The sequence below is a fragment of the Hyla sarda genome, chromosome 4 (assembly GCF_029499605.1).
Source record: "Hyla sarda isolate aHylSar1 chromosome 4, aHylSar1.hap1, whole genome shotgun sequence".
Lineage (NCBI taxonomy): Eukaryota > Metazoa > Chordata > Amphibia > Anura > Hylidae > Hyla > Hyla sarda.
In genome coordinates, this window is record NC_079192.1 from 192,032,765 (window position 1) to 192,058,169 (window position 25,405).

The 25,405-nt window shown below is 40.8% G+C and overlaps 1 protein-coding gene across 1 annotated transcript in view; it reads right to left on the bottom strand.

The window, feature by feature from the left end:
* Window positions 1-25,405, bottom strand: part of LOC130367428 (collagen alpha-1(VII) chain-like) — a 522,098-nt gene that overhangs the window by 9,264 nt on the left and 487,429 nt on the right. The window contains exons 99-100 of the mRNA XM_056569846.1: window positions 9,197-9,394; window positions 7,234-7,287 (exon numbers count right to left, since the gene is read on the bottom strand). Coding sequence (XP_056425821.1) covers window positions 7,234-7,287; window positions 9,197-9,394 — 252 coding nt within the window. The remainder of the gene's footprint in view (window positions 1-7,233; window positions 7,288-9,196; window positions 9,395-25,405) is intronic.

Here is a 25,405-nt window from a genome sequence, read left to right on the forward strand (position 1 = left end):
AAAAAAAAAAGCTTTAAATTGACATATTCTGACCCCTGTAACCTTTTTTAGTTTTCAGTCTACTGGAACTGTTAGGGATGATTTTTTCTTTAACTGTAATCTGTAGTTCGTATCTTTACCATTTGGTTAGATGAGAGCTAAAGAGCTAAATTTCCTATTTTGTTCAGATCACTTGCCAGCATTATCCATCTTATTATCACAGACAGGAGTACAGTGAGAGCTAATACCAGTAGATAGATAACATATTCGACTATGTTCACAACTCAGCCCCTTACTCCCCGTGAAATGACCTCAGCAAAGGTCAAAGAGCATGCTCAAAAACCTTTGCAATTTATGACAATAGGACAGCTCTTGTTTATTGTTGGCTATGTTGATGGGGCTTGCTGTAAGGCACATCTCTGATTGCTGTTAAAAATATCTCAGGCAAGATGTCTGGCCCCATGTTAATGTACACAAAATGAAATAAAAAATAGATAGATAGCACATACATGTGGCATTGTTCACACATACATCCCTTATGGACAGATTTGTTTAGTATACCAGCTTGACTTGGGCTTTAATCACCCTTTTTCAAGTTGCTCTTTCAATGATCTAGATTCAATTAGGGTAGTTGGAAGAGGTCTCCTAAGACATTAAAATTGTAATATAATGACTTAGGAGATCTAAGGATCCCACCCCCTTACCAGGTTTGCTCTAGGAGGAATATCAGCGGCATAACATCACTAATTCCACTGTGGCCTCCCTAAAAGGCTTGACCACACAACAGGTGTTTTTGATTAGCTGTTAAGGTCTTCACTCAAAGTCACATGGGCTCCAAAAGCTGTCTGTTGCATAAAGGCAGTCTGTCATCGCTTTGTGCTGCTGGTACAGGCAGTCCGACATGTAAAATGTTTAGTTCTACCATGTTGGAATGTCACAAATGAGGTAGTGATGAGTTAGACTAATTTGCTGCTGTAGGTCTAGGAGGGCATGTTTAAAAGCATAACAATGGCTAAACTGAACACAAACTTTCCTGCACATACACATCACTGAGACCACCACAATTTTTAAGAAAATTTTGTTGACAAGACATAGCACATACAGGGAAGAGTGGGTCATGCCAACTAGACGCAGCACAGCCACAATATTTGTGCCATTATCGGTGAACAGGTTTCCCGATCTCAGAACTCCTCTGCTGAGGCTTAGCAGATGAAATACAGTGTGGCAGCACTTGACTTTGCACTGATGAAAAGAGCTACAAACTGTAAGATGTATGTGGAAGGAGGACCTGGATGAGGAGGAAAGGCAGCAAGTGTGAGAAGTTGACGTAGTTCTTATACCTTACCCTGGCCACGGCTTACTATATGTTAGCAGAGACTGCTCAGTGCCCCGTTTCCTGCATCTGTTAAGGTACAAAAGAATGTACCCCTCCTCTGGAAGGTTGTTTTTCTCAAGCCTACAGATGCAACAGCATCTCTGAGCTGTTTAGACCAGCAGGCCTATGTCTGGTATGTTTCATGATGTTCAGGTCCTACCTTGGCTATGCTCTTCTTTGCTAACAGTACCATTATCCTCCTGCTCTGAACACATCACCTTCTTATCGCCTGGTTCCCATGTCCTGTCCAACACTACATTATCATCAAACTCCTTCTTATGGTCCCCGCCACTCCACTAAGCATAAACTTCTGATGTCTGACCATGTTCTTGCTCCACTCAGCATATCCAAAATAATGCCTTACAGTATCACCAACAAGTCTACCACCACCAGTCCCACTAGTGCTATGCTCGGTCACTGCTTCGACCTCCACCACCTCTAAAGGCTGACTGTCCTCACACAACTGGGCACGGGCAAATTGGTGGTTTTTGAGGTGATTTGTCACTCACCAACTAGTAAAGTGGTGGAGAAATTGCCAGCCAAATTTCACTCTCACCACTTTGCATAAAGATTTAAGTTAACTCCTTGAGGACATAGGGCGTACCTGTACGCCCTACACCTGTTCCCGGTGTTTAAAACGTGACCCCGCATCACACCGGGTCGGTCCCGGCGGCTAATGATAGCCGGGACCCTGGGCTAATAGCGCGTGGCACCGATCGTTGTGCCGCGCGCTATTAACCCTTTAGACGTGGCAAATCAAAGTTGATTGCCGCATCTAAAATGAAAGTAAATGCATCCCGGCAGCTCATGGGAGCCATAACACTGCAAAAAAAAAGTGAAAAAAAGTTGATAAAGTTCATTTAACCCCTTCCCTAATAAAAGTTTGAATCACCCCCCTTTTCCCATTAAAAATAAAACTGTGTAAATAAAAATAAACATATGTGGTATCTCCGCATGTGGAAATGTCCAAACTATAAAAATATATTGTTAAATAAACCGTACGGCCAATGGTGTACGCGCAAAAGCATTCCAAAGTCCAACATAGCGTATTTTTGGTCATTTTTTATATCATGAAAAATTTATAAAAAGTGATCAAAAAGTCTGATCAATACAAACATAGTACTGATAAAATTCAGAACACGGCGCAAAAAATGAGCCCTCATACCGGCCCGTACGTGGAAAAATAAAAAAAGTTATAGGGGTCAGAAGATGAGAATTTTTAACGTGTACATTTTCCTGCATGTAGTTATGATTTTTTTCAGAAGTACGACAAAATCAAACCTATATAAGTAGGGTATCATTTTAACCGTATGGACCTACAGAATAAAGATAAGGTGTCATTTTTACCGAAAAATGCACTGCGTAGAAACGGAAGCCCCCAAAAGTTACAAAATGAAATTTTTTCTTCAATTTGTTGCACAATTAATTTTTTTTCCGTTTCGCCGTAGATTGTTTGGTAAAATGACTGATGTCCCTGCAAAGTAGAATTGGTGGTGCCAAAAATAAGCCATCATATGGAATTTTATGTGCAAAATTGAAAACAATATGATTTTTAGAAGGTGATGAGGAAAAAATGAAAATGCAAAAACGGAAAAACCCTGCGTCCTTAAAGGGGTACTCCGGTGCTTACACATCTTATCCCCTATCCAACCCCCTATACAGCTGGGGTTGCCCGTGATCATGCACGCGGCACCCTGTTTGTAATCAGTCCCCGGAGCGTGTTCGCTCCAGGGACTGATTACAAACGGGGTGCCGCATGCATGATCAGGGGCGTCCCCAGCTGCGGGACTCCCACGATCAGGCATCTTATCCCCTATCCTTTGGATAGGGGATAAGATGTGTAAGCACCGGAGTACCCCTTTAAGGGATTATACCCAACTACAAATGCTATATGTTTGTTTAAACCCACAAAATATAGGTAACTTGGCATAAAATACTTATTCCACGTTCACGCTCACACTCAATGCTAGACATGCTGATTTAACCTCTTGGGGGCTTAACGCGCCCTGGTCACGTTTACAGAGTTTAAATGCTCGGCATTAACCCTTTAGATGCCGCAATCAAAGTTGGTCACGGCGACGAAAGTGAAAGAATTCCGGCAGCTCAGCGGAGCTGATCGGGACTATTGCAACAAAATCGCGATGTCTCAATTAGCTTACCAGATGATGGGAGGGTGCTTACCTGCCTCTCCGTCATCCGGCTGGCAGGCAGGAACAGAAGAGCACCGATCAGTGTAAGCAATCAGAAGATTGCATGGCTAAATGTGGTATCGCCGCGTGCATAAATGTCAGAACTATTAAAATATATATATATTTTTTACACTTTTTGGGGGTAAAATAGAGAAAATGGGACAATTTACGTTTTTATTGGGGGAGGGGGTTTTTCAAATTTTTTATACTTTTATTTTTTTACTTTTATTTTTACACTTTAATAGTCCCCACAGGGGACTATTTATAGCAATCATTCGATTGCTAATACTGTTCAGTGCTATGTATAGGACACAGCACTGATCAGTGTTATCGGTCATCTTCTGCTCTGGTCTGCTCAATTACAGACCAGAGCAGAAGACCCCAGGAGACAGCTGGAGCAAGGTGAGGGGACCTTCAGCCGCCATGCTGGATGATCGGATCGTCGCAGCAGCGCTGCAGTCGATCCAATCATCCATTCAAAGTACCGCGATGCTGAAGATGCCATGATCTGTATTGATCATGGCGTCTGAGGGGTTAATGGCGGACATCTGCGCGATCTAACAGCAGCCGGGACCTGCCGCGCATGATGCGGTTATGCATAGGACGTAAATGTATGTCCTGGTGCGTTAAGTACCATCTCACCAGGACGTAAATTTACGTCCTTCGTCGTTAAGGGGTTAAAGGGGTACTCTGCCCCTAGACATCTCATCTCCTATCCAAAGGATAGGGGATATGATGTCGGATTGCGGGGGTCCCACCACTGGGGACCCCCCACGATCTCCCTGCTGCACCCGGCATTCGTTTAGAGCATCGGATACAGCACTGGAGCGCCAGAGGCTCGTGACGTCATGGCCTGCGCCCCGCTAGTGACATCACAGCCACGCCTCCTCAATGCAAGTCTATGGGATAGACTTGCATTGATGGGGCATGGCCGTCACGTCACGAGCTGAGCGTGATGGCCATGCCTAGTTTTTCAGCTAGCAGCAGGATCACATGACCCCCAGATTAGTTAATAATTGCATGCATTATTATTATGATACCCATGATAATATAGTTTTCTGTTACTGTTGCGCTTAAAAAAAATTCGCAAACTGTTTAACCAAATTAGTACGTTTAAAATCCCCATATTTTGACGAACTATAACTTTTTCATTTTTCCGTATAAGCAGTGGTATGAGGGCTAATTTTTTGCATTGTGATCTATACTTTTTATTGATACCATATTTGCTTATATAAAACTTTTAATACTTTTTTAATGAATTTTTTGGGGAATAAAAATGTTATTAAAAAAATCAGCTATTTTGGACTTTTTTTATTTTTTTACGTTCACGCCGTTCACCGTACGGTATCATTAATATTTTATTTTATATACATATTTGGTATTATCGCGTGCATAAATATCCCAACTATTAAAATAAAATGTTAATGATACCGTACGGTGAACGGCGTGAATGTAAAAAAAAAGTCCAAAATAGCTGCTTTTTTTATAACATTTTATTCCCAAAAAAATTAATTAAAAAAGTATTAAAAATTTTATACAAACAAATATGGTATCAATAAAAAGTACAGATCACGACGCAAAAAATGAGCCCTCATACTGCCACTTATACGGAAAAATGTAAAGAACACATGTCATTTTTACCGTAAATTGTACGGCGTTAAAACGAAACCTTCCAAAATTAGCAAAATTGCGGTTTTCTTTTTAATTTCCCCACACAAATAGTATTTTTTTGGTTGCGCCATACATTTTATGGTAAAGTGAGTGATGACATTATAACGGACAACTGGGCGTGCAAAAATCAAGCCCTCATACTAGTCTGTGGATGAAAATATAAAAGAGTAATTATTTTTTGAAGGCGAGGAGGAAAAATCTAAAACGTAAAAATAAAATTGTCTGCGTCCTTAACCCCTTAAGGACACAGGACGTAAATGTACGTCCTGGGGAGGTGGTACTTAATACTTAATACTTAATCAATACAGATCCCGGCATCTGCGGCAGTGCGCGATTTGAATGAATGATCGGATCGCCCGCAGCGCTGCTGCGGGGATCCGATCATTCATAACGCCGCACGGAGGTCCCCTCTCCTTCCTCCGTCCGGCTCCCGGCGTCTCCTGCTCTGGTCTGTGATCGAGCAGACCAGAGCAGAAGATGACTGAAAACACTGATCTGTTCTATGTCCTATACATAGAACAGATCAGTATTAGCAATCATGGTATTGCTATGAATAGTCCCCTATGGGGACTATTCAAGTGTAAAAAAAAATGTTAAAAAAATGTAAAAGTAAAAGTGAAAAATCCCCTCCCCCAATAAAAAAGTAAAACGTCCGTTTTTTCCTATTTTACCCCCAAAAAGCGTAAATTTTTTTTTATAGACATATTTGATATCGCCGCATGTGTAAATGTCCGAACTATTAAAATAAAATGTTAATGATCCCGTACGGTGAACAGCGTGAACAAAAAAAAAAAGAAAGTCCAAAATTCCTACTTTTTTAATACATTTTATTTAAAAAAAATTATAAAAAATGTATTAAAAGTTTTTTATATGCAAATGTGGTATCAAAAAAAAGTACAGATCATGGCGCAAAAAATGAGCCCCCATACCGCCGCTTATATGGAAAAATAAAAAAGTTAGAGGTCATCAAAATAAAGGGATTATAAACGTACTAATTTGGTTAAAAAGTTTGTGATTTTTTTTAAGCGCAACAATAATATAAAAGTATGTAATAATGGGTATAATTTTAATCGTATTGACCCTCAGAATAAAGAACACATGTCATTTTTGCCATAAATTGTACGGCGTGAAAACAAAACCTTCCAAAATTAGCAAAATTGCGTTTTTCGTTTTAATTTGCCCACAAAAATAGTGTTGTTTGGTTGCGCCATACATTTTATGATATAATGAGTTATGTCATTACAAAGGACAACTGGTCGCGCAAAAAACAATCCCTCATACTAGACTGTGGATGAAAATATAAAAGAGTTATGATTTTTAGAAGGCGAGGAGGAAAAAATGAAAACGTAAAAATTAAATTGTCTGAGTCCTTAAGGCCAAAATGGGCTGAATCCTTAAGGGGTTAAGGCCCAAATGGGCTTCATCCTTAAGTACAAAAGCCTTAATTAGATCTGTATAATTGTCCATTGCTATATCTATGATAAATAAAATCATAATGTGAACACAGAAATGAATTTAGAAAAAATAGTTTACATTGTAAAAGTAATTAACATTGTACATCAAGTTGTTAAACTATAATAAATAATACCAACACTCAATAGCTGAATGAATGTATGCAATTATGCTCCCCCAATCTTCCACTGTTGTTGTTGCTTGCTTGATATACTATCATTTTACTGTCATATTTTAATCCCTCTTAACATCAGTCACTCGTCATTACCACTTACTTTCTGCTACATTGTTACCAAGCAGCTAAATCGGGATTCTGTTACCTAGCACCTCCCACAAGTATGGAAAGTCTTCTAAATTAAGCATGAACTTCCTCTGCCTACTGCAAACAATGAAACTATGCCTTGTTAAAACACCTGCTTAAGATAAAGGGAATAAATACTTCAGTAAAGTTTAATTAAGTATATGTTATAACATAATTCATTTATCTGTCTAAAAGAGCATGGATGCTAACATTCTTGGGGAATATTGTATTAATCTGTTATTAAAGCTTTGTTAATAAAAGATTACCTTCAGACATTATTTCAGATAGGCGTTTCCTTCTTAGCTCTTTATTACTTCCCTCTGCAGAGCAATAAATTGTTACCAGAAAAGATCAGCAAATAATCTGCCCATTTCATAAAGATCATCATGTATAAGTTTGTTATTTTAGTGATTCATAAGTATATGAATATTACTTCAGTGATCAGTGACTTGTACTCATAATAAGCAGAATTTACAGTCATGGCCGTAAATGTTGGCAACCCTGAAATTATTAAAGTAAATGAAGTATTTCTCACAGAAAAGGATTGCAGTAACACATGTTTTACTATACACATGTTTATTCCCTTTGTGTGTATTGGAACTAAACCAAAAAAGGGAGGGAAAAAAGCAAATTGGACATAATGTCACACCAAACTCAAAAAATGGTCTGGACAAAATTATTGACAGCGTTAACTTAATATTTGGTTGCACACCCTTTGGAAAAAATAACTGAAATCAGTCGCTTCCTATAACCATCAATAAGCTTCTTACACCTGTCAGCCGGAATGTTGGATGACTCTTTCTTTGCAAACTGCTCCAGGTCTCTCTTCTTGGAAGGGCACCATTTCCTAACAGCAATTTTAAGATCTCTCCACAGGTGTTCAATGGGATTTAGATCTGGATTCATTGCTGGCCACTTCAGAACTCTCCAGCACTTTGTTGCCATCCATTTCTGGGTGCTTTTTGATAAATGTTTTGGGTCATTGTCCTGTTGGAAGACCCAAGATCTCGGACACAAACCCAGCTTTCTGACACTGGGCTGAACAGTGCAACCCAAAATCCATTGGTGATCCACAGATTTCATGATGCCTTGCACACATTCAAGGCGCCCAGTGCCAGAGGCAGGAAAACAACCCCAAAACATCATTGAACCTCCTCCATATTTCACTGTAGGCACTGTGTTCTTTTCTTTGTAGGCCTCATTCTGTTTTCGGTAAACAATAGAATAAAGTGCTTTACCAAAAAGCTCTATTTTGGTCTCATTTGTTCACAAGACGTTTTCCCAGAAGGATTTTGGCTTACTCAAGTTCATTTTGGCAAAATGTAGTCTTGCTTTTTTATGTCTCTGTGTCATCAGTACGGTCCTCTTGGGTCTCCTGCCATAGCGTTTCATTTCATTTAAATGTTGTCGGATAGTTCGTGCTGACACTGATGCTCCCTGAGTCTGCAGGACAGCTTGAATATCTTTGGAACTTGTTTGGGGCTGCTTATCCACCATCCAGACTATCCTGCATTGACACCTTTCATCAATTTTTCACTTCCGTCCACGCTACAGTGCCATGGGTTGCAAACTTCTTCATAATGTTGCGCACTGTGGACAAAGACAAATCTAGATCTCTGGAGATGGACTTGTAACCTTGAGATTGTTGATATTTTTCCACAATTTTGGTTCTCAAGTCCTCAGACAAATCTCTTCTCCTCTCTCTGTTGTCCATGCTTAGTGTGGCACACAGACACACAATACAAAGAATAAATGAACTTCTCTCCCTTTTATCTGCTTTCAGGTGTGATTTTTTTTATATTGCCCACACCTGTTAATTGCCCCAGGTGAGTTTAAAGGAAAATCACATGCTCTAAACAATCAAATGTTGTCACAATTTTGAAAGGGTGCCAATAATTTTGTCCAGACCAATTTTGGAGTTTGGCGTTACCTTATGTCCTATTTGCTTTTTTCCCTCCCTTTTTTGGTTAAGTTTCAATACACAAAAAGGGAATAAACATGTGTATAGCAAAATATGTGTTACTGCAATCCTTTTCTGTGAGAAATACTTCACTTTCTTGAAAAATTTCAGGGGTGCCAACATTTACGGTCATGACTCTATTTCTATTTTTCTAAAAATCAATATGTACTGATGCCATACAAATAACAGGGATTATGTATAATGCAGTTAAAGCAAAAATTAAAAGCATATCCCCAAACCAAAGTATTTATGTGGCAGAACTACATCACCTTCATGGATCTGCTGTGATGTGGTGCTTGGAGATGGTGCTTGTGTTGTGTTTAGTGTTTCATTCCACTGGGTAGTATCTGTTACATTTTCTGCCACAACATCCTCAGGGGACTCAGTCACCTCTTCACCAAAGTCATCATTGTCTTCATATCCTTCATCTGGGTGTGAGGACTTCATGATCAGTTGGAATTCCTTGCCTGTTGACGTTCACAGAATTAGATATTCAATATATACATGAACAAGCAGACAAAAAAAAGACAAAAAAAGTGGAAAGTGGAAAAAAACATATATGGGCTTGCAAATGTCCACATATATGTATAGCAATGTAAAATGAGTGGGAAGAAAAGCATAGTTAATGTAGTAAGGAGAATCCTTTGTGATAGTAATAATAATAACAACTAACCTTTCGTTTTATTAATGTATATCTATCTCCTACATATGGCAGAGCTGTATGCTTGGGAGCTATCCTTGTGGCTCCCTATTATAAGTACTCTATAAGTGTGTCACCATTTTCTCTCCTAGAAGCAGAGGTAATTGATCCAAAAGCTGACAAAAATTGCATACCTCTGTTTGAAATGTAATGTAGTGGTAAAATAATAACTTAATTATATATTCCCTTTATCCAATAAACAACTGCTATTTTGAGGTACTATGTGTATAAATAAAACTTCTCTCCTTACCCATCTGCGGAGTCTTTTGGCCGAATGAATACAGATACCATATTTCATGGTTTGGCCACATTCATGCAGGTAAAATGTCCTTTCTTCCAAAACTCTTATACTTTTTCGAGGAACATGACCCCAAATCTTTCCATCAATGGCGTGAGTCCCTTTTTACCCTCCAGGCCTACATTGACCTACTGTCCAAGTATTTACAAATAAAAAATTGTATTTGTTCCCTCCTGCAAAACACCACATGCTCCCTATGTTTCTATCTCCTTTTGAGCTTAGATGTCACTCTGACCCCCTGCCCATGGTCTTATTACCATTCTTAATTATTTTCTAAATTCCCAAGGGTAGTCCCTTCTTGCACTATAATATGCAAAATGGGAAGACAACCTTGGTACTAAACTGCAGGATATATAGTTGACACATATTTAGGATGTCACATAAAGTTAAGTACCAGAGGTTCTTGTTGAGTTACTCCCCAGCAGCTACAAAAAGCTGATGTCCGCAATATTTGGTGGGTCTGTCCTGTAGCTGCTAGGTTTAAGTCCATAATCTATACTTTCGTCTGCTTGGTCACGGGTTTCTTTTTGACCCACAACTCATGGGAAGCCTTACTGAATTTACCTATTGATGGGGTCCCTTGCAAACAACAGAAGCAATTGTGAAGTACTTTAGACTTCTTTGAAGTATGTCCACAGCGAGTCTATTATATGGTCAGGGACAAACCTGCAGCACTAAGAAGCATATAACTAGGGATGAGAGAATCGAATCTGACGAATTCGAATTTGTTCCAAATTTCAGGAAAAATTTGATTTGCAACGAATGTGAATATAGCCGCGATTCTATTGCACAAATCGCTTCATTAAACTTCATTTAGTGCAATCCAGGCTCCAAGGTCTCTAAAATGGCGGATCCACATGTGAGGGCATGGGGCAAGGAATCCTAGGAATGCAGGAACAAGGGTAGGCGGGATGACCCTGAATCACATATAGCATGCAGCCTATCAGCAGCCAGCCACCCCTGTGATGTCACAGCCCTATATAATCGGCAGCCATATTGCGGCCGCCACTTCAGCCTTTCACTGCAGAGAGACATATAAGGACAGATAGCGCTGTGTGTTGCACAGAAAAGCTTTTTCCAGCAGCAATTTACCTTCTAGTCAAATCAGTGTTCTGTTGCACAGAGAGAGGGACAGAGAGCAGTTTGTGTTGCACAGAACAGCAGCGATTCACCTCAAGCACAAATCCTGCCTAGAAGTACTGATAAGGAAGGGAGTGAGATTGAGAGAGAACGTGCAATTTTGGGTGTAGTACACGGAGACTGTGTGCTGCAGCACTGGTGTGTACTACTGGTGATGTGCACAAATACTTTTTTAAGCGTACTGTAGCACATTTTTCTCCCCTCATAAGTGCATACCTCATACGTACATCTAAGTGGTGTACTATTTTGTTCCTGTTAAAGTCTCAAGGCCCTATATACTGTGAATGGCAAGGCAAAAGTACTCACCGGCTGGTGTTATACACATATACTTTTTTAAGTGTACTGTATCGCATTCTTCTCCCCTCATAAGTGCATACCACATAAGTACACCTAAGTGGTAAACTATTTTGTACCTGTTAAAGTCTCAAGGACCTAGATACTGTCATTGTGCCCCATGTGACTCCTTGTTAGATTGGGTTTTGTTGTCATAGAGTATTAGTTCAAAGTAAACGCCTGACCATTAAACCTGGGAATCTAATATAAATTTAAAAAAATCTATCTAATCTGAGGCCCTATGGTTGTTGACGTCATATATTACCTGTGGAATTATCACAAGAATCCAATGAAACAGCTTGGAACGATAACAATGAACCATAACTGATTAAATGAAACATTTGCACTTTCGCAGTCAGGGGGGCGCTGAGAGGCAGGGGCTGGAACAGTTGGTATCTCGCCTGGCGGAGAACCGCCAGCTCGATGCTCACCAGAATGGGTACTCAAAAAATGTAAATAAATAAAATAAAATTACATAAAAAATATCTTTATTCTCTTCAATTTTGACACCATATGGTCTCCCTGCTGCCACATCCTATTAGTGATTCTAATAGCGATGCATGTAATCTGCATGCCATATTGAATAACAGTATTATTTCGCTAACACAGCACACTCCCTATGCATGTTAGGACAAGGTAAAGTGTTCTACACCCCTATTGAGGCTACATGTTCTCCTCATGCTTCCGCCACCTCCACGCTGTCATTCAGCCACTATATGTTCTCCTCATGCTGCTGTCACCTCCACGCTGTGTCATTCAGCCACTATATGCTGCTGCAAACTCCAGGCTGTGTCATTCAGCCATTATGGGGTTTCATGCTGCCGCCACCTCCACGCTGTTTCATTCAGCCACTATATGGTCTCCTCATGCTTCCGCAACCTCCAGGCTATGTCCTTCAGCCACTATATGGTCTCTTCATACTGATGCCACCTCCAGGCTCTGTCATTGTGTCGCTCTGCAACAGTGATTCCAATAGCAACGCCTCTGATTTGCATGTCATACTGAATAACAGTATTATTTCACTAACCCAGCACACACCCTATGCATGTTACAGCAAGGCAAAGTCTTCTACACCCCATTGAGGCTCTCTGTAGGCCAGAAATAGCTGTTTTTAGTAGTTATTCGCATCAAATAAATTCGGACCGAACCAAGTTTTTTCAGAAAATTCTGTAAATCGGCCGAATCAAATTTTTCAAAAAATTTGCTCATCTCTACTGAGAACCTTTAAAGTAGTCTGTTAACCCTGGCAATACTTCTTTGACCAGTCGATACACCCTGCCTCATCAACTGAGAACATTGGGGGAGATTTATCAAAACCTGTGCAGAGGAAAACTTGCCCAGTTGCCCATAGCAACCAATCCGCTTGCTGCTTTCATTCTTATGAAGGCCTGTGAAAAATGAAAGAAGCAATCTGATTGATTGCTATGGTCAACTGGGCAAGTTTTCCTCTGCACAGGTTTTGAGAAATCTTCCCCATTATGTCTACCTAACCATTCCCTTCTCCCTTCATGTATTGTCTTTGTCATAGACTTTTTTTGTTGGTTGGGTTCTTTAATTTGTAAGCCTTTTTTTTTATGTTGTTTATATTTACATTAGCTCCTGCATGAGCATTCATTGATCACATATCTTACTTATATTGTTTGTAATCTTTTCTGGTTTTATGAAAAACTTTATCTATATATATAAAACTCAACGTGTGTGTGTGTGTATGTATGTATGTATGTATGTATGTTCCACAAAAACGTCCAAACGGCTAAAGATATTAACATGAAACTTGGTACACATATTACTTATATGTCAACAACAAACAAAGGATAGGTGATTTAACGCTTACTCACCCCCATTTGCCAGGGGCGGGGTTTATGTTTAAAGTCCCATACAAGTCAATGGGAAATATATGTTACTGCATAACTTCCAAACGGCTGGAGATATTTCGATAATACTTGGTCACATGTTACTTATATGTCCACTTAAAATATAGGATAGTTAATTTAACCCTTAACTACCCACATTTGTGAGGGTCAGGGTTTTTGTTTAAAGTCCCATACAAATCAATGGGAAATGTATGTTCCCAGGTAATTTCCGTACGGCTGGAGATATTTCAATACCTGGTACACATATTACGGGTCGGGATTAGAGATGTCGCGAATTGTTCGCTGGCGAACAGTTCCCGGCGAATTTAGCATGTTCGTGTTCGCATCGCCGGGCCAACATATGTGAAGTTCGATCCGCCCCCTATACTTTAACATTGCAGTAAACTTTGACCCTGTGAGTCAGGGTCAGCAGACACATTAAAGCCAATAAGCAGCAGTCCCTCCCTTCCAGACCCTCCTACCTCTTGCACGGACGCCATTTTATCCTCGTTCAGCATGCTGCAGGCTTAGGAAGTGGAGGGTCAGAGAAGCTGCTCCTGCTGTATAGGGAAAGCGATAGCTAGGTTGCTGCTAGGTGGTGTATTCAGGGTCCAGTTTACTTCTAAAGCACTAGTGTAACATCTGCTTTAAGGACAGCACCCAAAAAAAGCCCTTTATAGGGCTGAAAGATATCAGTCCGTGTGTCTTGCAACAGCTGGAGGCACCCTGGTTGGGAGGGAACCGCTGGTTAAAAGGGGTACTCCATAATCAAACTTAAGTTCCTTCAAGCAACTAACTACTACAGTATTCAAAGGGCTGAAAGATATCAGTCCGTGAGTCTTGCAACAGTTGGAGGAACCCTGGTTGGAAGGGAACCGCTGGTTAAAAGGGGTTCTTCAGAATCAAACTTAAGTTCCTTCAAGCAACTAATTACTACAGTATTCAAAGGGCTGAAAGATATCAGTCCGTGTGTTTTGCAACAGCTGGAGGCACCCTGGTTGGGGACCACTGCTTAAAAGGGGAACTCTGCTGGCAAGCTTTTTTGCTCATTGTCACACTAGTGCAAATCACATTTGGTGTGACAGTTGTGCAAATTTAAAAAAAAATACCTTTTTTGGCTGTTACATAAAATCAGTCGTCACTGTCAGTTCACGTCACAGTCACCATTTTTTTTTGCTTGCAGGGCAAATTGTGTCACCCTAGTGCAAATCACATTAGGTGTGACAGTTGTGCAAATTAAAAATAAATAAATTTTTGGGCTGTTAAATAAAATCAGTCGCCGCTGTCAGTTCACGTCACAGTTGCCAGTTTTTTTGCCTGCAGGACAAATTGTGTCGCCCTAGTGCAAATCAGATTAGGTGTGAAAGTTGTGCAAATAAAAATAAAAAATACCTTTTTTGGCTGTTACATAAAATCAGTCATCACTGTCAGTTCACGTCACAGTCGCCATTTTTTTTTGCTTGCAGGGCAAATTGTATCACCCTAGTGCAAATCACATTAGGTGTGACAGTTGTGCAAATAAAAAAATATACCTTTTTTGGCTGTTAAATAAAATCAGTCATCACTGTCAGTTCACGTCACAGTTGCCATTTTTTTTGCCTGCAGGGCAAATTGTGTCACCCTATTGCAAATCACATTTGGTGTGACAGTTGTGCAAATAAAAATTAAAAAATACCTTTTTTGGCTGTTAAATAAAATCAGTCGTCACTGTCAGTTCCCATCACAGTTGCCATTTTTTTTTTGCCTGCAGGGCAAATTGTGTCACCCTAGTGCCCTAGTTAACCAAAAAAAATTACAGGCAGAGGAAGGCCACCCCGCAGGGGCCGTCGTGGTGCTGGGATTCCCTTTGGCCCTAGAATGGCCAGTGTTCAGAGGCCACGTACCCTGAACCCCCAAAGTTCTGAGGACTTAGTTGACTGGCTATCACAAGACACCCAATCTACTACAGCTTCCGCTCGGAACCTTGACGCACCGTCCTCCTCCTCTAGCTTAGCTTCGGTCACCTCTCATGCTACCACTTGCCCGCCTGCCGTCACCACCAACTCTAGCACCACAGCAGCTTTACTTGATCCGTCAGAGGAGTTATTTACACATCAGTTTGAAGACATGAGTGATACGCAACCATTATTGCCAGAGGATGTAGTTAACAGGGATATGTCTCAGTCAGGCAGCATTACACACATGGACGTACGGTGTGATGATAATGTTGTACCCACTGCTGCTTCCTTTCTTGAGGTGTCAGATAGCGGTGAAGGTGTTGATGATGACAATGTGTCCATGGATGCCACGTGGGTGCCCGCTAGAAGAGAAGAAGAGGGGGAAAGTTCAGATGGGGAGACAGAGAGGAGGAGGAGACGAGTTGGAAGCAGGGGGAGGCCGTCGCAAGGAGCTAGTGGCACAGTCAGACAACATGCATCGGCACCCGGGGTTAGCCAGACGGGACGCCAATCAATGCATGCTGTTGCCACCACCAGAATGCTGTCATCACAGAGCTCAGCAGTGTGGCATTTTTTTGTGTTTCTGCCTCTGACAACAGCGAGGTCATTTGCAACCTGTGCCAGAAGAGACTGAGTCGTGGGAAGTCCAACACCCACCTAGGCACAACTGCTTTGCGTAGGCACATGATGTCACATCACAAACGCCTATGGGATCAACATGTCAGTACAAGCAGCACACAAAGTCAAAGCCGCCATCTTCCTCCTGGTTCAGCATCTTAAGCCAGGTCAACCACTGCTGCCCTCCTTGCCCCCTCTCAACCATCCGCCTCTCCGTCTCTTGCCTTGAGCAGTTCCTGCTCATCTGCCCACAGTCAGGTGTCTGTCAAGGAGATCTTTGAGCGCAAGAAGACAATGTCTCAAAGTCACCCCCTAGCCCGGCATCTGACAGCTGGCTTGTCGGAACTGCTAGCCCGCCAGCTTTTACCATACAAGCTAGTGGAGTCTGAGGCCTTTAAAAAATGTGTAGCCATTGGGACACTGCAGTGGAAGAGGAGTCAGAGGAGGAATGTGGCTTTGAAGAGGAGGAGGAAGACCAACCACAGCAGGCATCCCAGGGTGCTCCTTGTCACCTATCTGGTTCCCGTGGTGTTGTACGTGGCTGGGGGGAAGAAGATTATACCTTCCCTGACATCACTGAGGACGAGGAACGGGACATGAGTAGCTCGGCATCCTTCGTTGTGCAAATGGGGTCTTTCATGCTGTCGTGCCTGTTGAGGGACCCTCGTATAAAAAGGATGAAGGAGAACCACCTGTACTGAGTGTCCGCGCTACTAGACCCCCTGTATAAACATAAAGTGCCTGAACAGTTACCACATTACAGCAAGGCAGAAAGGATTCAGCAGGTCCAAAATAGATTAAGAAGTATGCTGTACACAGCGTATAAGGGTCATGTCACAGCACAAGAGGGATCTAACAGAGGAAGAGGTGAAAGTAATCCTCCTTCTCCTCCCACGAACACGCCGGCAAGGACGGGATGCTGTACAGACATGCTGTTGGTGGAGGACATGTAGAGCTTTTTAAGTCCTACGCATCGCCACAGCCCTTCGGGGTCCACCATCAGAGAACGACTTGACCGACAGGTAGCAGACTACCTGGCCTTAACCGCAGATATCGACACTCTGAGGAGCGATGAACCCCTTGACTACTGGGTGTTCCGGCTTGACCTGTGGCCTGAGCTATCCCAATTTGCACTCGAACTTCTGACCTGTCCCGCTTCAAGTATCCTGTCAGAAAGGACCTTCAGTGAAGCAGGAGATATTGTCACTGAGAAGAGGAGTTGCCTTGGTCAAAAAAGTCTGGATTACCTCACCTTTCTTAAGATGAATGAGGGATGGATCCCGAAGGGACTGACACTGGGCGATACATTTGACTGAACAAGGCCTGATCAGATGAGCTGCCTTGGGCTAAAAATACACGCTGCTGTATTTGAATTCTGAATGCCGGATGACTTGCGTGACTTATCCGCCACCAACTAGGGTTCAAGCTGCAATGTTTTAAGGCACTTTCTGCCTGGCGAAACAAACAGAAATTTTTCTGGCCGCTGCGACAATACCAAATTTTCCAGCCAGGTGTACATGCCTAATGTTTCTGGCCTCTGCTGCTGCACTTTTTCTGGTGCTGCAATTTTTCTGGCTGCTGCTACAGATGCGACAATACCAAATTTTTCACCCATGTGTACATGCCTAATTTTTCTGGTACTCTCTGCTGACATCTCTGTCCATTTTAGCAACCGTGGATATTAGATGTATGCTAAGGGTAGCATGGTGGTTCAGAGGTTAGCACTGCTGCCTTGCAGCGCTGGGGCATTGGGTTCAAATCCCACTATGTTCTGCCTTATATGGGGGAATCTTATGTGCTGCCTAAAGGGGAGCTCTAACTATGTGCTGGGGGAATGGGGGAATCTAACTATGTGATAGGGATAGGAGGTTGGGATATGACAACAATATATGAGGACTGGATATGAAGTCAGATGCTTCCTCCTTTGTTTATTTTCCTCCCCAACAAGGATTAGGAAGGAAAAACCGGGCAACACCGGGTAATCAGCTAGTTAAAAACTAAAGTTTAAAAAAAAAAGCTATATTTTTTTTTCATTGTGATTCTTAGTTAGGTCTAAATTATATTCATAATATGATGACTGGTGATATGCAGATAGCATAGTAGAAGAGGTAAGACATTCACTGTTGATACTCAAGTAAATGAACCTCATTTCCACATTGATTAAGGCAGACAGAAAAGTATAATTTTCCTTGAGAACTGTAGAGGACCGCAGTTATTTCCAGAGGTTAAAATTATCATTTAAAATCTTACTGTGCCAGACAAAATAGAAATACGTAGAAGTCCATACATAATGTAAGCAGAAGGCATTTCTGACTACACCAAGAGAAAGGAAGTGGTGAAAACTTGCTTTTTGTAGTCATTATTTCATATTTAATTTCAAGTTTTAACCTGTAATAGTGATTCAGGTTGTAATTGTACAATTACTGTACACAAGCGCTTTGTATATTTTGTTTGTTTTGCATATGAAAGTAAATCATTTTAACACATATTCTGGGTAATAACAGTACATGTTCCTGTGGATGTACTTCTCCTTGTTAACATTAATTTGCTATGTTAACAAGAAATAGGGCACAAGTGGAAGGAAGAATATTGTAACCATAGAGACACACAGGGTTGCACAGGAGCTGTTGACACAAAACGGTATAATATTTTTAAGGCTATTTGCAAAATATCTCTTAGCTCCTAGGAACATTTTTTTTTTATTATTTGTGTTTTTAAAGTGGCTTTTTACCATTTTTTTTTGTCGTATGTCATATGTACCTGCCACAAAAATTTATCAAAGTGGTACACATTTTTAATAATTATAGGTCTGATATAAACAGTTTAGTCCTAAGTATGTTTAAAAATGTCTGGAGTGAGATTGCGCAAAAAATGTAAAACATTTTATATGGTTGCATTCGATAAATCAGCTACCACTGCAAAAGTCAAAGCAAATTCGACTTCATCCCAAGGAGTTTTCATAAAATAACTGGGAAAATGCTGTACAAAATGTGCAATATATAATGATGAATTTCTCCCGTAGCCCTTAAAGGAGTTGCGTCATGAAGACAACGGCTGTCTCTATAAGGGCATATGCACATTATAGAGGGAAGATCTTATTATGTGGACATGAGTCACACACTTATTACATGGATGGATACTACAGGCAGGGCCGCCATCAGGGGGGTACAGCCAATACACCAGTAAGGGGCCTGGGCTCCCAGAGGGCCCAGGCCCTGCTGCACCCCCCTGCGGCAGCAGAAGCACAGAAGCAGAAACAGCAGTCTCCTGCTTCTGGACATACAGTGCGCAAACAAGCTAAAGCATTTTCCGGCTCCTGTATGTACATTACGCACATAGCGTACACAATGTACGTACAGGAGTGTACATTGCGCTGCAGGCGGTGAGATGACGTCATTTCATACCACCTGCTGGAGAAGTCCCGCGCCACTCTGGAGGCTGCTGACAGCCTGGCCTCAGCGCAGGGTCGGCGGAAAGGTGAGTGGATTTTTATTATTATTTATTACAAAAACTTACCTAACTGGGGACAGTACCTATGTGGGGACATTATAACCTAACTGGGACATTTTTACCTAACTTGGGCATTACTTATGTGGGGGCATTACCTATGTGGGGGTATGGCTACCTAACTGGGTGCATTACCTATGTGGGGGTATGGTTATCTAACGGGGGGCACTACCTATGTGAGGGTATGGTTACCTGACTGGGGGTATTTCCTATGTGTTGGTATGGTTAATTAACTGAAGGGAATTACCTATTTGGGGGTATGGCTACTTAACTGGGGGCATTACCTATGAGGGGGTATAGGTACCTAACTGGGGAGGCATTATGGGGGGTATGGGGAGGGGGCCCCGGCCTAAAGCTGTGTAAGGGGCCCCAACATTTCTGATGGCAGCCCTGTTGAAGGGCATGTAAACCCTGCCCTGGGACCACTCCCAAATGTCTGGGGATTCCCATGCCATGCCTTCACCTAAACTCCCCTACTCTGTGGTTAGTCCCATACTCTTGTTGGGATTTTAAAGGGGTATTGCAGTTAAATATCAACATTAAAAAACATGCTGTCGCCAATTGTTTATGTTATGTCCTGTCCTGGTGGCTCTCTCTTGCCATTTCAGAAAGATTATCTCACACACAATGGCCCTCATTTACAAAGACTGGAGTGTCGGTAAGGTTTTTTTTCTTCAGTGTACTCGTCTTTTTTTTCCTTGTGATTTACTAATCTGTCGCATGTGTCATTTTTTTGGGGGCGCACAATATTAAATTCTGTCGCACGGGAATAAAAAGTGTTGCACTGGAAAAATAAAAATTAAACCAAATAAATAAAGTAAAGTTACTCTGCACAAGGATGTAACTTTACATTCACGATCGTTAATGGGTTAACAATCCAAAAGTTAAAAAATATATATATTTAAAAAAAAAAAAAAAAAAAAAATATATATATATATATATATATATATATATATATATATATATATATAAATAAATAAAAATCTATTACATAATTTAATCATAAAAGCGTTGAGGGGTTAAAAATGCTTTTAAAGTATAAAACAAGTAATTTAATCATGAACCACAATGGTCAGCTGTCCCTTCCTCAAAAACACTCCATTTTTCCATTTTCACTTGACCCCTGGGCTGTCGGTTTTTCAGAGTTGAGAAATCACAATTCCTCCGAGTGATTTTTCCATTTTGTCGGGTTAAGGCCCATTTTTGAGTAAACCACGCCCATTTTGTAGGTTAAATTAAATGTTTTTGAAAATGTAGGTTGTGCGCATTAAATGTAGGTTGTGCGCAGATTTGGTCACACGCGGGATGCGACCAAATTTTGGGCGCAATAACCGAGAAAAACCATCGGTTCTCCTTTAGTAAATGAGGGCCAATATTTTTGTGTTTTTTAGTGTTGAGATTAAAAGCGAAGTTTTATTCACTTTCCACTTCTGCCTTATAGTTACATTGCTGTAAGAATATATATACACAGTGGATGGACACCAGTATAATATCCCTGTATGTATTCCAGTAAAAATAAATAAATATTTTCATATCAACTGGCTCCATAATGTTAAACAGATTTGTAAATTACTTCTATTAATAAAATCTTAATCCTTCCAGTACTTATCAGCTGTTGAAGTTGAGTTATTTTCTGTCTGACAACAGTGCTCTCTGCTGACACCTTTGTCTGTCTAGGAACTGTCCAGAGCAGGAGAGGTTTGATATGGGGATTTGTTCCTACTCTGGATAGTTCCTGAGACAGACAGAGGTGTCAGCAGAGAGCACTGTTGTCAGACAGAAAACAACTCAACTTCAGCAGCTGATAAGTACTGGAAGGATTACAATTTTTTTATAGAAGTAATATACAAATGTGTTTAACATTCTGGAGCCAGTTGATATGAAAAAAATATTTACTGGAATACATTAAATGAACTTTTCTCATGCAATGTGTACAGCAAATGAATTGGAGTCTTGTTAACTGTTACATAAATGGAACTATGAACAATGGCTTGTCAATTTCACATGCTATAAAATGCATACTTCAGTATCACTGTATATCTACCTTGTATTATACAATTTAGTGGCTCTGTCTTCACTCATGTTTTATATGCAGTCTAATAAACTGTAAATAAGAATTTATGTTGATACTGTTTTGGTGAAACACTGTAATTGTTCACTTAACCTTAAGTAGTCTTGGGAGTAGTGTTTGTAATTAATTTAATTGATTTGAATGCAATTTCTTGTCATAAAGTGCACATTTGCATTATGCCTAGGCACCCATTAAGTAGAGAGCTAAGACACAAGACATGCAGACTCACCACTTTTAGCTCGATCACTTTTTCTGTTTTGTGCTGCTGGTGGTATGATTTGGATGAAAATGTAAAAATAAGACAAAAATATAGTAAAAGGATAATGGTTCATGGTTCATGTATTTAAATGCTGCAATAGTTTGTTCTTTGTATCTAAAGCAGGAGTTCTACAACACTGGCAGGTTGCGAATATTAGTTATGCAGGGGGGTAAGGGTTACATTGTTTATGGTCATAAATAGCATAGAACGGAAAAGCGCAGTAGTGACGTTAAATGTCAGAGTTAGTGCTGTCTTTTATAGTGAACCAGCTCATCCATCTATAAACATTTGTACAGTGGCACAGTGCTGTAGAGAATTAAAACATGGTAAAAGAAAAACCTTCTATCAAAAATAGCAGTTGTTATTATGGTAGGAAATTGAGTTATTATTAAGCAAGTTAAACATTTAGAAATATGATATCAACTGAGGTGTGGATGCAGTATAAGATTAAAACAGAAGATCTTCTACATTGGTATTAGTGTTGAGCGGCATAGGCCATATTTGAATTTGCGATATTTCGCGAATATATGGACGAATATTCATCATATATTCGCTAAATTCGCATATTCGTAATATTCGCATATTGGCGTAAATATTCGGGTAAAATTTGCGTGATAATTTGCATATATGAAAATATATGAACTTTATAGCAAGTATACCAGTGTTACTTAATAGAAGCAGCAGAAGGGAGGGATCAATATTCGCGAATATTCGCATGTGTGTATATTCGCATATGCGAATATTCGCCCGGCGGTCTCACACAGTGGTATTAGAGCCTTCTTTAGACCACACAAGCTGGAAGCAGAGATGGATGATCACTGTGATGTGTACTGTGAAAACAAAATAAAAAAAAGCAAATATTCGTAATTTCTAATATAGAATATTATAGAATATGCTATATTCAGGAATAAAATTTGAATTGCGAATATTCGCGAGCAACACTAATTGGTATCAATAAGGGTTTTATTTTTTAAAAGTAAATCCATATAAGCGAAGTGTGGCAGCAGTTGATTTTTAAGAGTAGTTCCACCTAAATGTGATTAATATGGCTTTCTTGTCCGTTCTCTGCTTTTGTAGCTATTTATAGCTTATCTACAGGATATGTGAAAAAATGCCTGATAGGTGCGAGTTCCACCTCTGGGACTTTCACCCATGAGTATTAAGAAAGTCAGAAGATGCCTATTTATCTCTTTTGTCCTAGAGACCCTACGGAAATGGCAAACTAGGGTTGTATGTATGTGGAAATTAACAAACATGAAAAGTATGCAAGCAAGACAAGATAAATTGGTTAAGTAATAGCAGAGGGCCAAGCAAATAAGAGAAAGGGGAAAAAAATATATAAAAAGGCAAAAAACATTAACTAACAACAGTCAAATGAATTGTATAGCAATACATAAAAGTTAGAAGCAGTTTCTATGTTAATGGGCAATGGTTGTGCCATCAAGCACATACAGGGTGCTATTATAGTGCACAGTCTACAGTACGATAGCAGCTACATTCCCTTAGTCAATCAGGTGCACTCTATAGTTAGTCTCAAGCCTCTCTCTATGTAGACAGATAAGGATAAGAAGTAAAGGACAAATAACTTATTATAAATAAATATTACATAACACAAAACAAAATAATATCAAACATCAGGAAACATTGACATTCTAACTATATACAATTTTTATATCATTTATAAATGCGACAAACAAATCTATTGCATCTTAGTATTTCCTGCAAATGTGATCAAGCAGTAATTAATACAGCGTTCCTGTCTTTTTTCCTTTAATAGGAAACTGACAGCAGGGTGACTCTCACTTATCTACATATGTAGGTAGATAATGTAAGTGGTCCTGTTTCTAACGCTTCTTACTGGGTAAAAATAGGTGCAGCCATTCAGGAGACATTCATCTTCAGCTTCTAATAGGGTAACGTCTTCTTAAAGGGGTCAACCACTGAATTTTTTTGATGTTATCATTCTGCCTGGACTGTGAAAAGAAAAATGAAAAACTTTAACTTATCTTCTGCTGCTTCCCGGGCTCCCAATATCGGTCTTGCGTCTTCTGGGCCCTGATCCTCTTCTGCATTCTGGCTGTGCTGAGCTTATTGCGAGCCGTAGCGATGTCCGCCTTGGCTGGTGATAGGTTGTGCAGCAGAGTCATGAAACAGCACAAGGAAGAAGGCCTGGCCCAGGCCCTTTACAACATACTGCCGCTCAACCTATCACCGGGGCCCAGAAGAAGGGAGACCAATATCAGCGCACCGGAGAAGCGATGGAAGGTAAGTTAAAGTTTGTTATTTTTCATTTTGCAGAATGCAAACATAAAAAAAAATCTGTGGATAACCTATTTAACCCCTTAAGTACGCAGCCCTTTTTCACCTTAATGACTGAGCCCTTTTTCGCATTTCTGACCACCGTCGCTTTACGAATTAATAACTCGAAAAAGGTTTTACCGAATATTCTGATTCTGAATTTTTTTTTTTTTACATATTCTACTTTATTTTGGTGGTAAATTTTCGGCGTTACTTGCATCTTTTTTAGTGAAATGCAAAAATTTTCATTTTTCTATCTTTGAAGCTCTCTACTTGTAAGGAAAATGGATATTCCCATTACATTTTATTTTTATTCACAAATACAATATGTCCACTTTATGTTGGCATCATAAAATGGACATATTTTTGCTTTTTGAAAAAATTAGAGGGCTTCAAAATAGAGCAGCAATTTTCAAAAATGTCATGAAAATTGCTAAATCTGAAGGGACAGATGTTACAGAACTACAACTCCCAGCATGCCTGGGCAGTCTAGGCATATTGAGAGTTTTAGTTTGGCAACATCTGGAGGGCTACCGTTTGGGCAAAACTGTAACAGTGGTCTCCAAACTGTGACCCTCCAGATGTTGCAAAACTACAACTCCCAGCATGCCCAGACAGCCTTTGGCTGTCTGGGCATGATGGGAGTTGCAGTTTGGCCTTCCTAGTGGTTGCCACAGTAAAGATCACTTTTCTTTCACTTTCATTCCCCCCCCCCCCCCCCCACCACCACCGTCGTCGTTTCCCTACCTGAGCCAGGATCTTTGCAATCTCCAGCAAAGATCAGCGGTTCCCAGGCATCTTCTCCTCCAGGTACCGGCCTCCATCTTCTCCCCATGTTCCCCTCGACATCCAGGGGTGGGCTGAACGGGGGTTGCCATGGCAACCCACTGTCCTGCTCTGCCATTGGTCGGAATCAGTTCTGACCAATGGCAGGGGATAGGAGGAGATCGCAGTACTGCGACCTCACTCCTAGCCCTCAGGAGGATCGGGGCTGTCACTGACAGCTCGGATCATCCCTATTTTCTGGGTGATCGGGTCACCAGAGACCCGGAATAGCAGAAAATCGCATGTCTGAATTGACATGCGATTTTCTGCGATCGCCGACATGGGGGGGTCTCAGGACCCCCCTAGGTGATGTGCCGGAGTGCCTGCTGAATGATTTCAGCAGGCATCCCGTTCCGGTCCCCAACCGGCTAGCGGCGGGGACCGGAATTCCCACGAGCGTATGCATACGCCCCACGCCTTTAAGGACTCGGGATGCAGGGCGTATGCATACGCCCGGCGTCCTGAAGAGGTTAAACGCACTAGAGGTGGCGTCTGCTGAATGTACAATATGTTTCTCCTGCCCACTTTGGCGATAACCCCACCATTTTAACTGATAAATCTGCCCCCTTCATTGACATGCTGAGGAAGAGGGATGAATACGTATGCAGGTGGCGGAGATATCGGTGCAGTGCAGTGTAT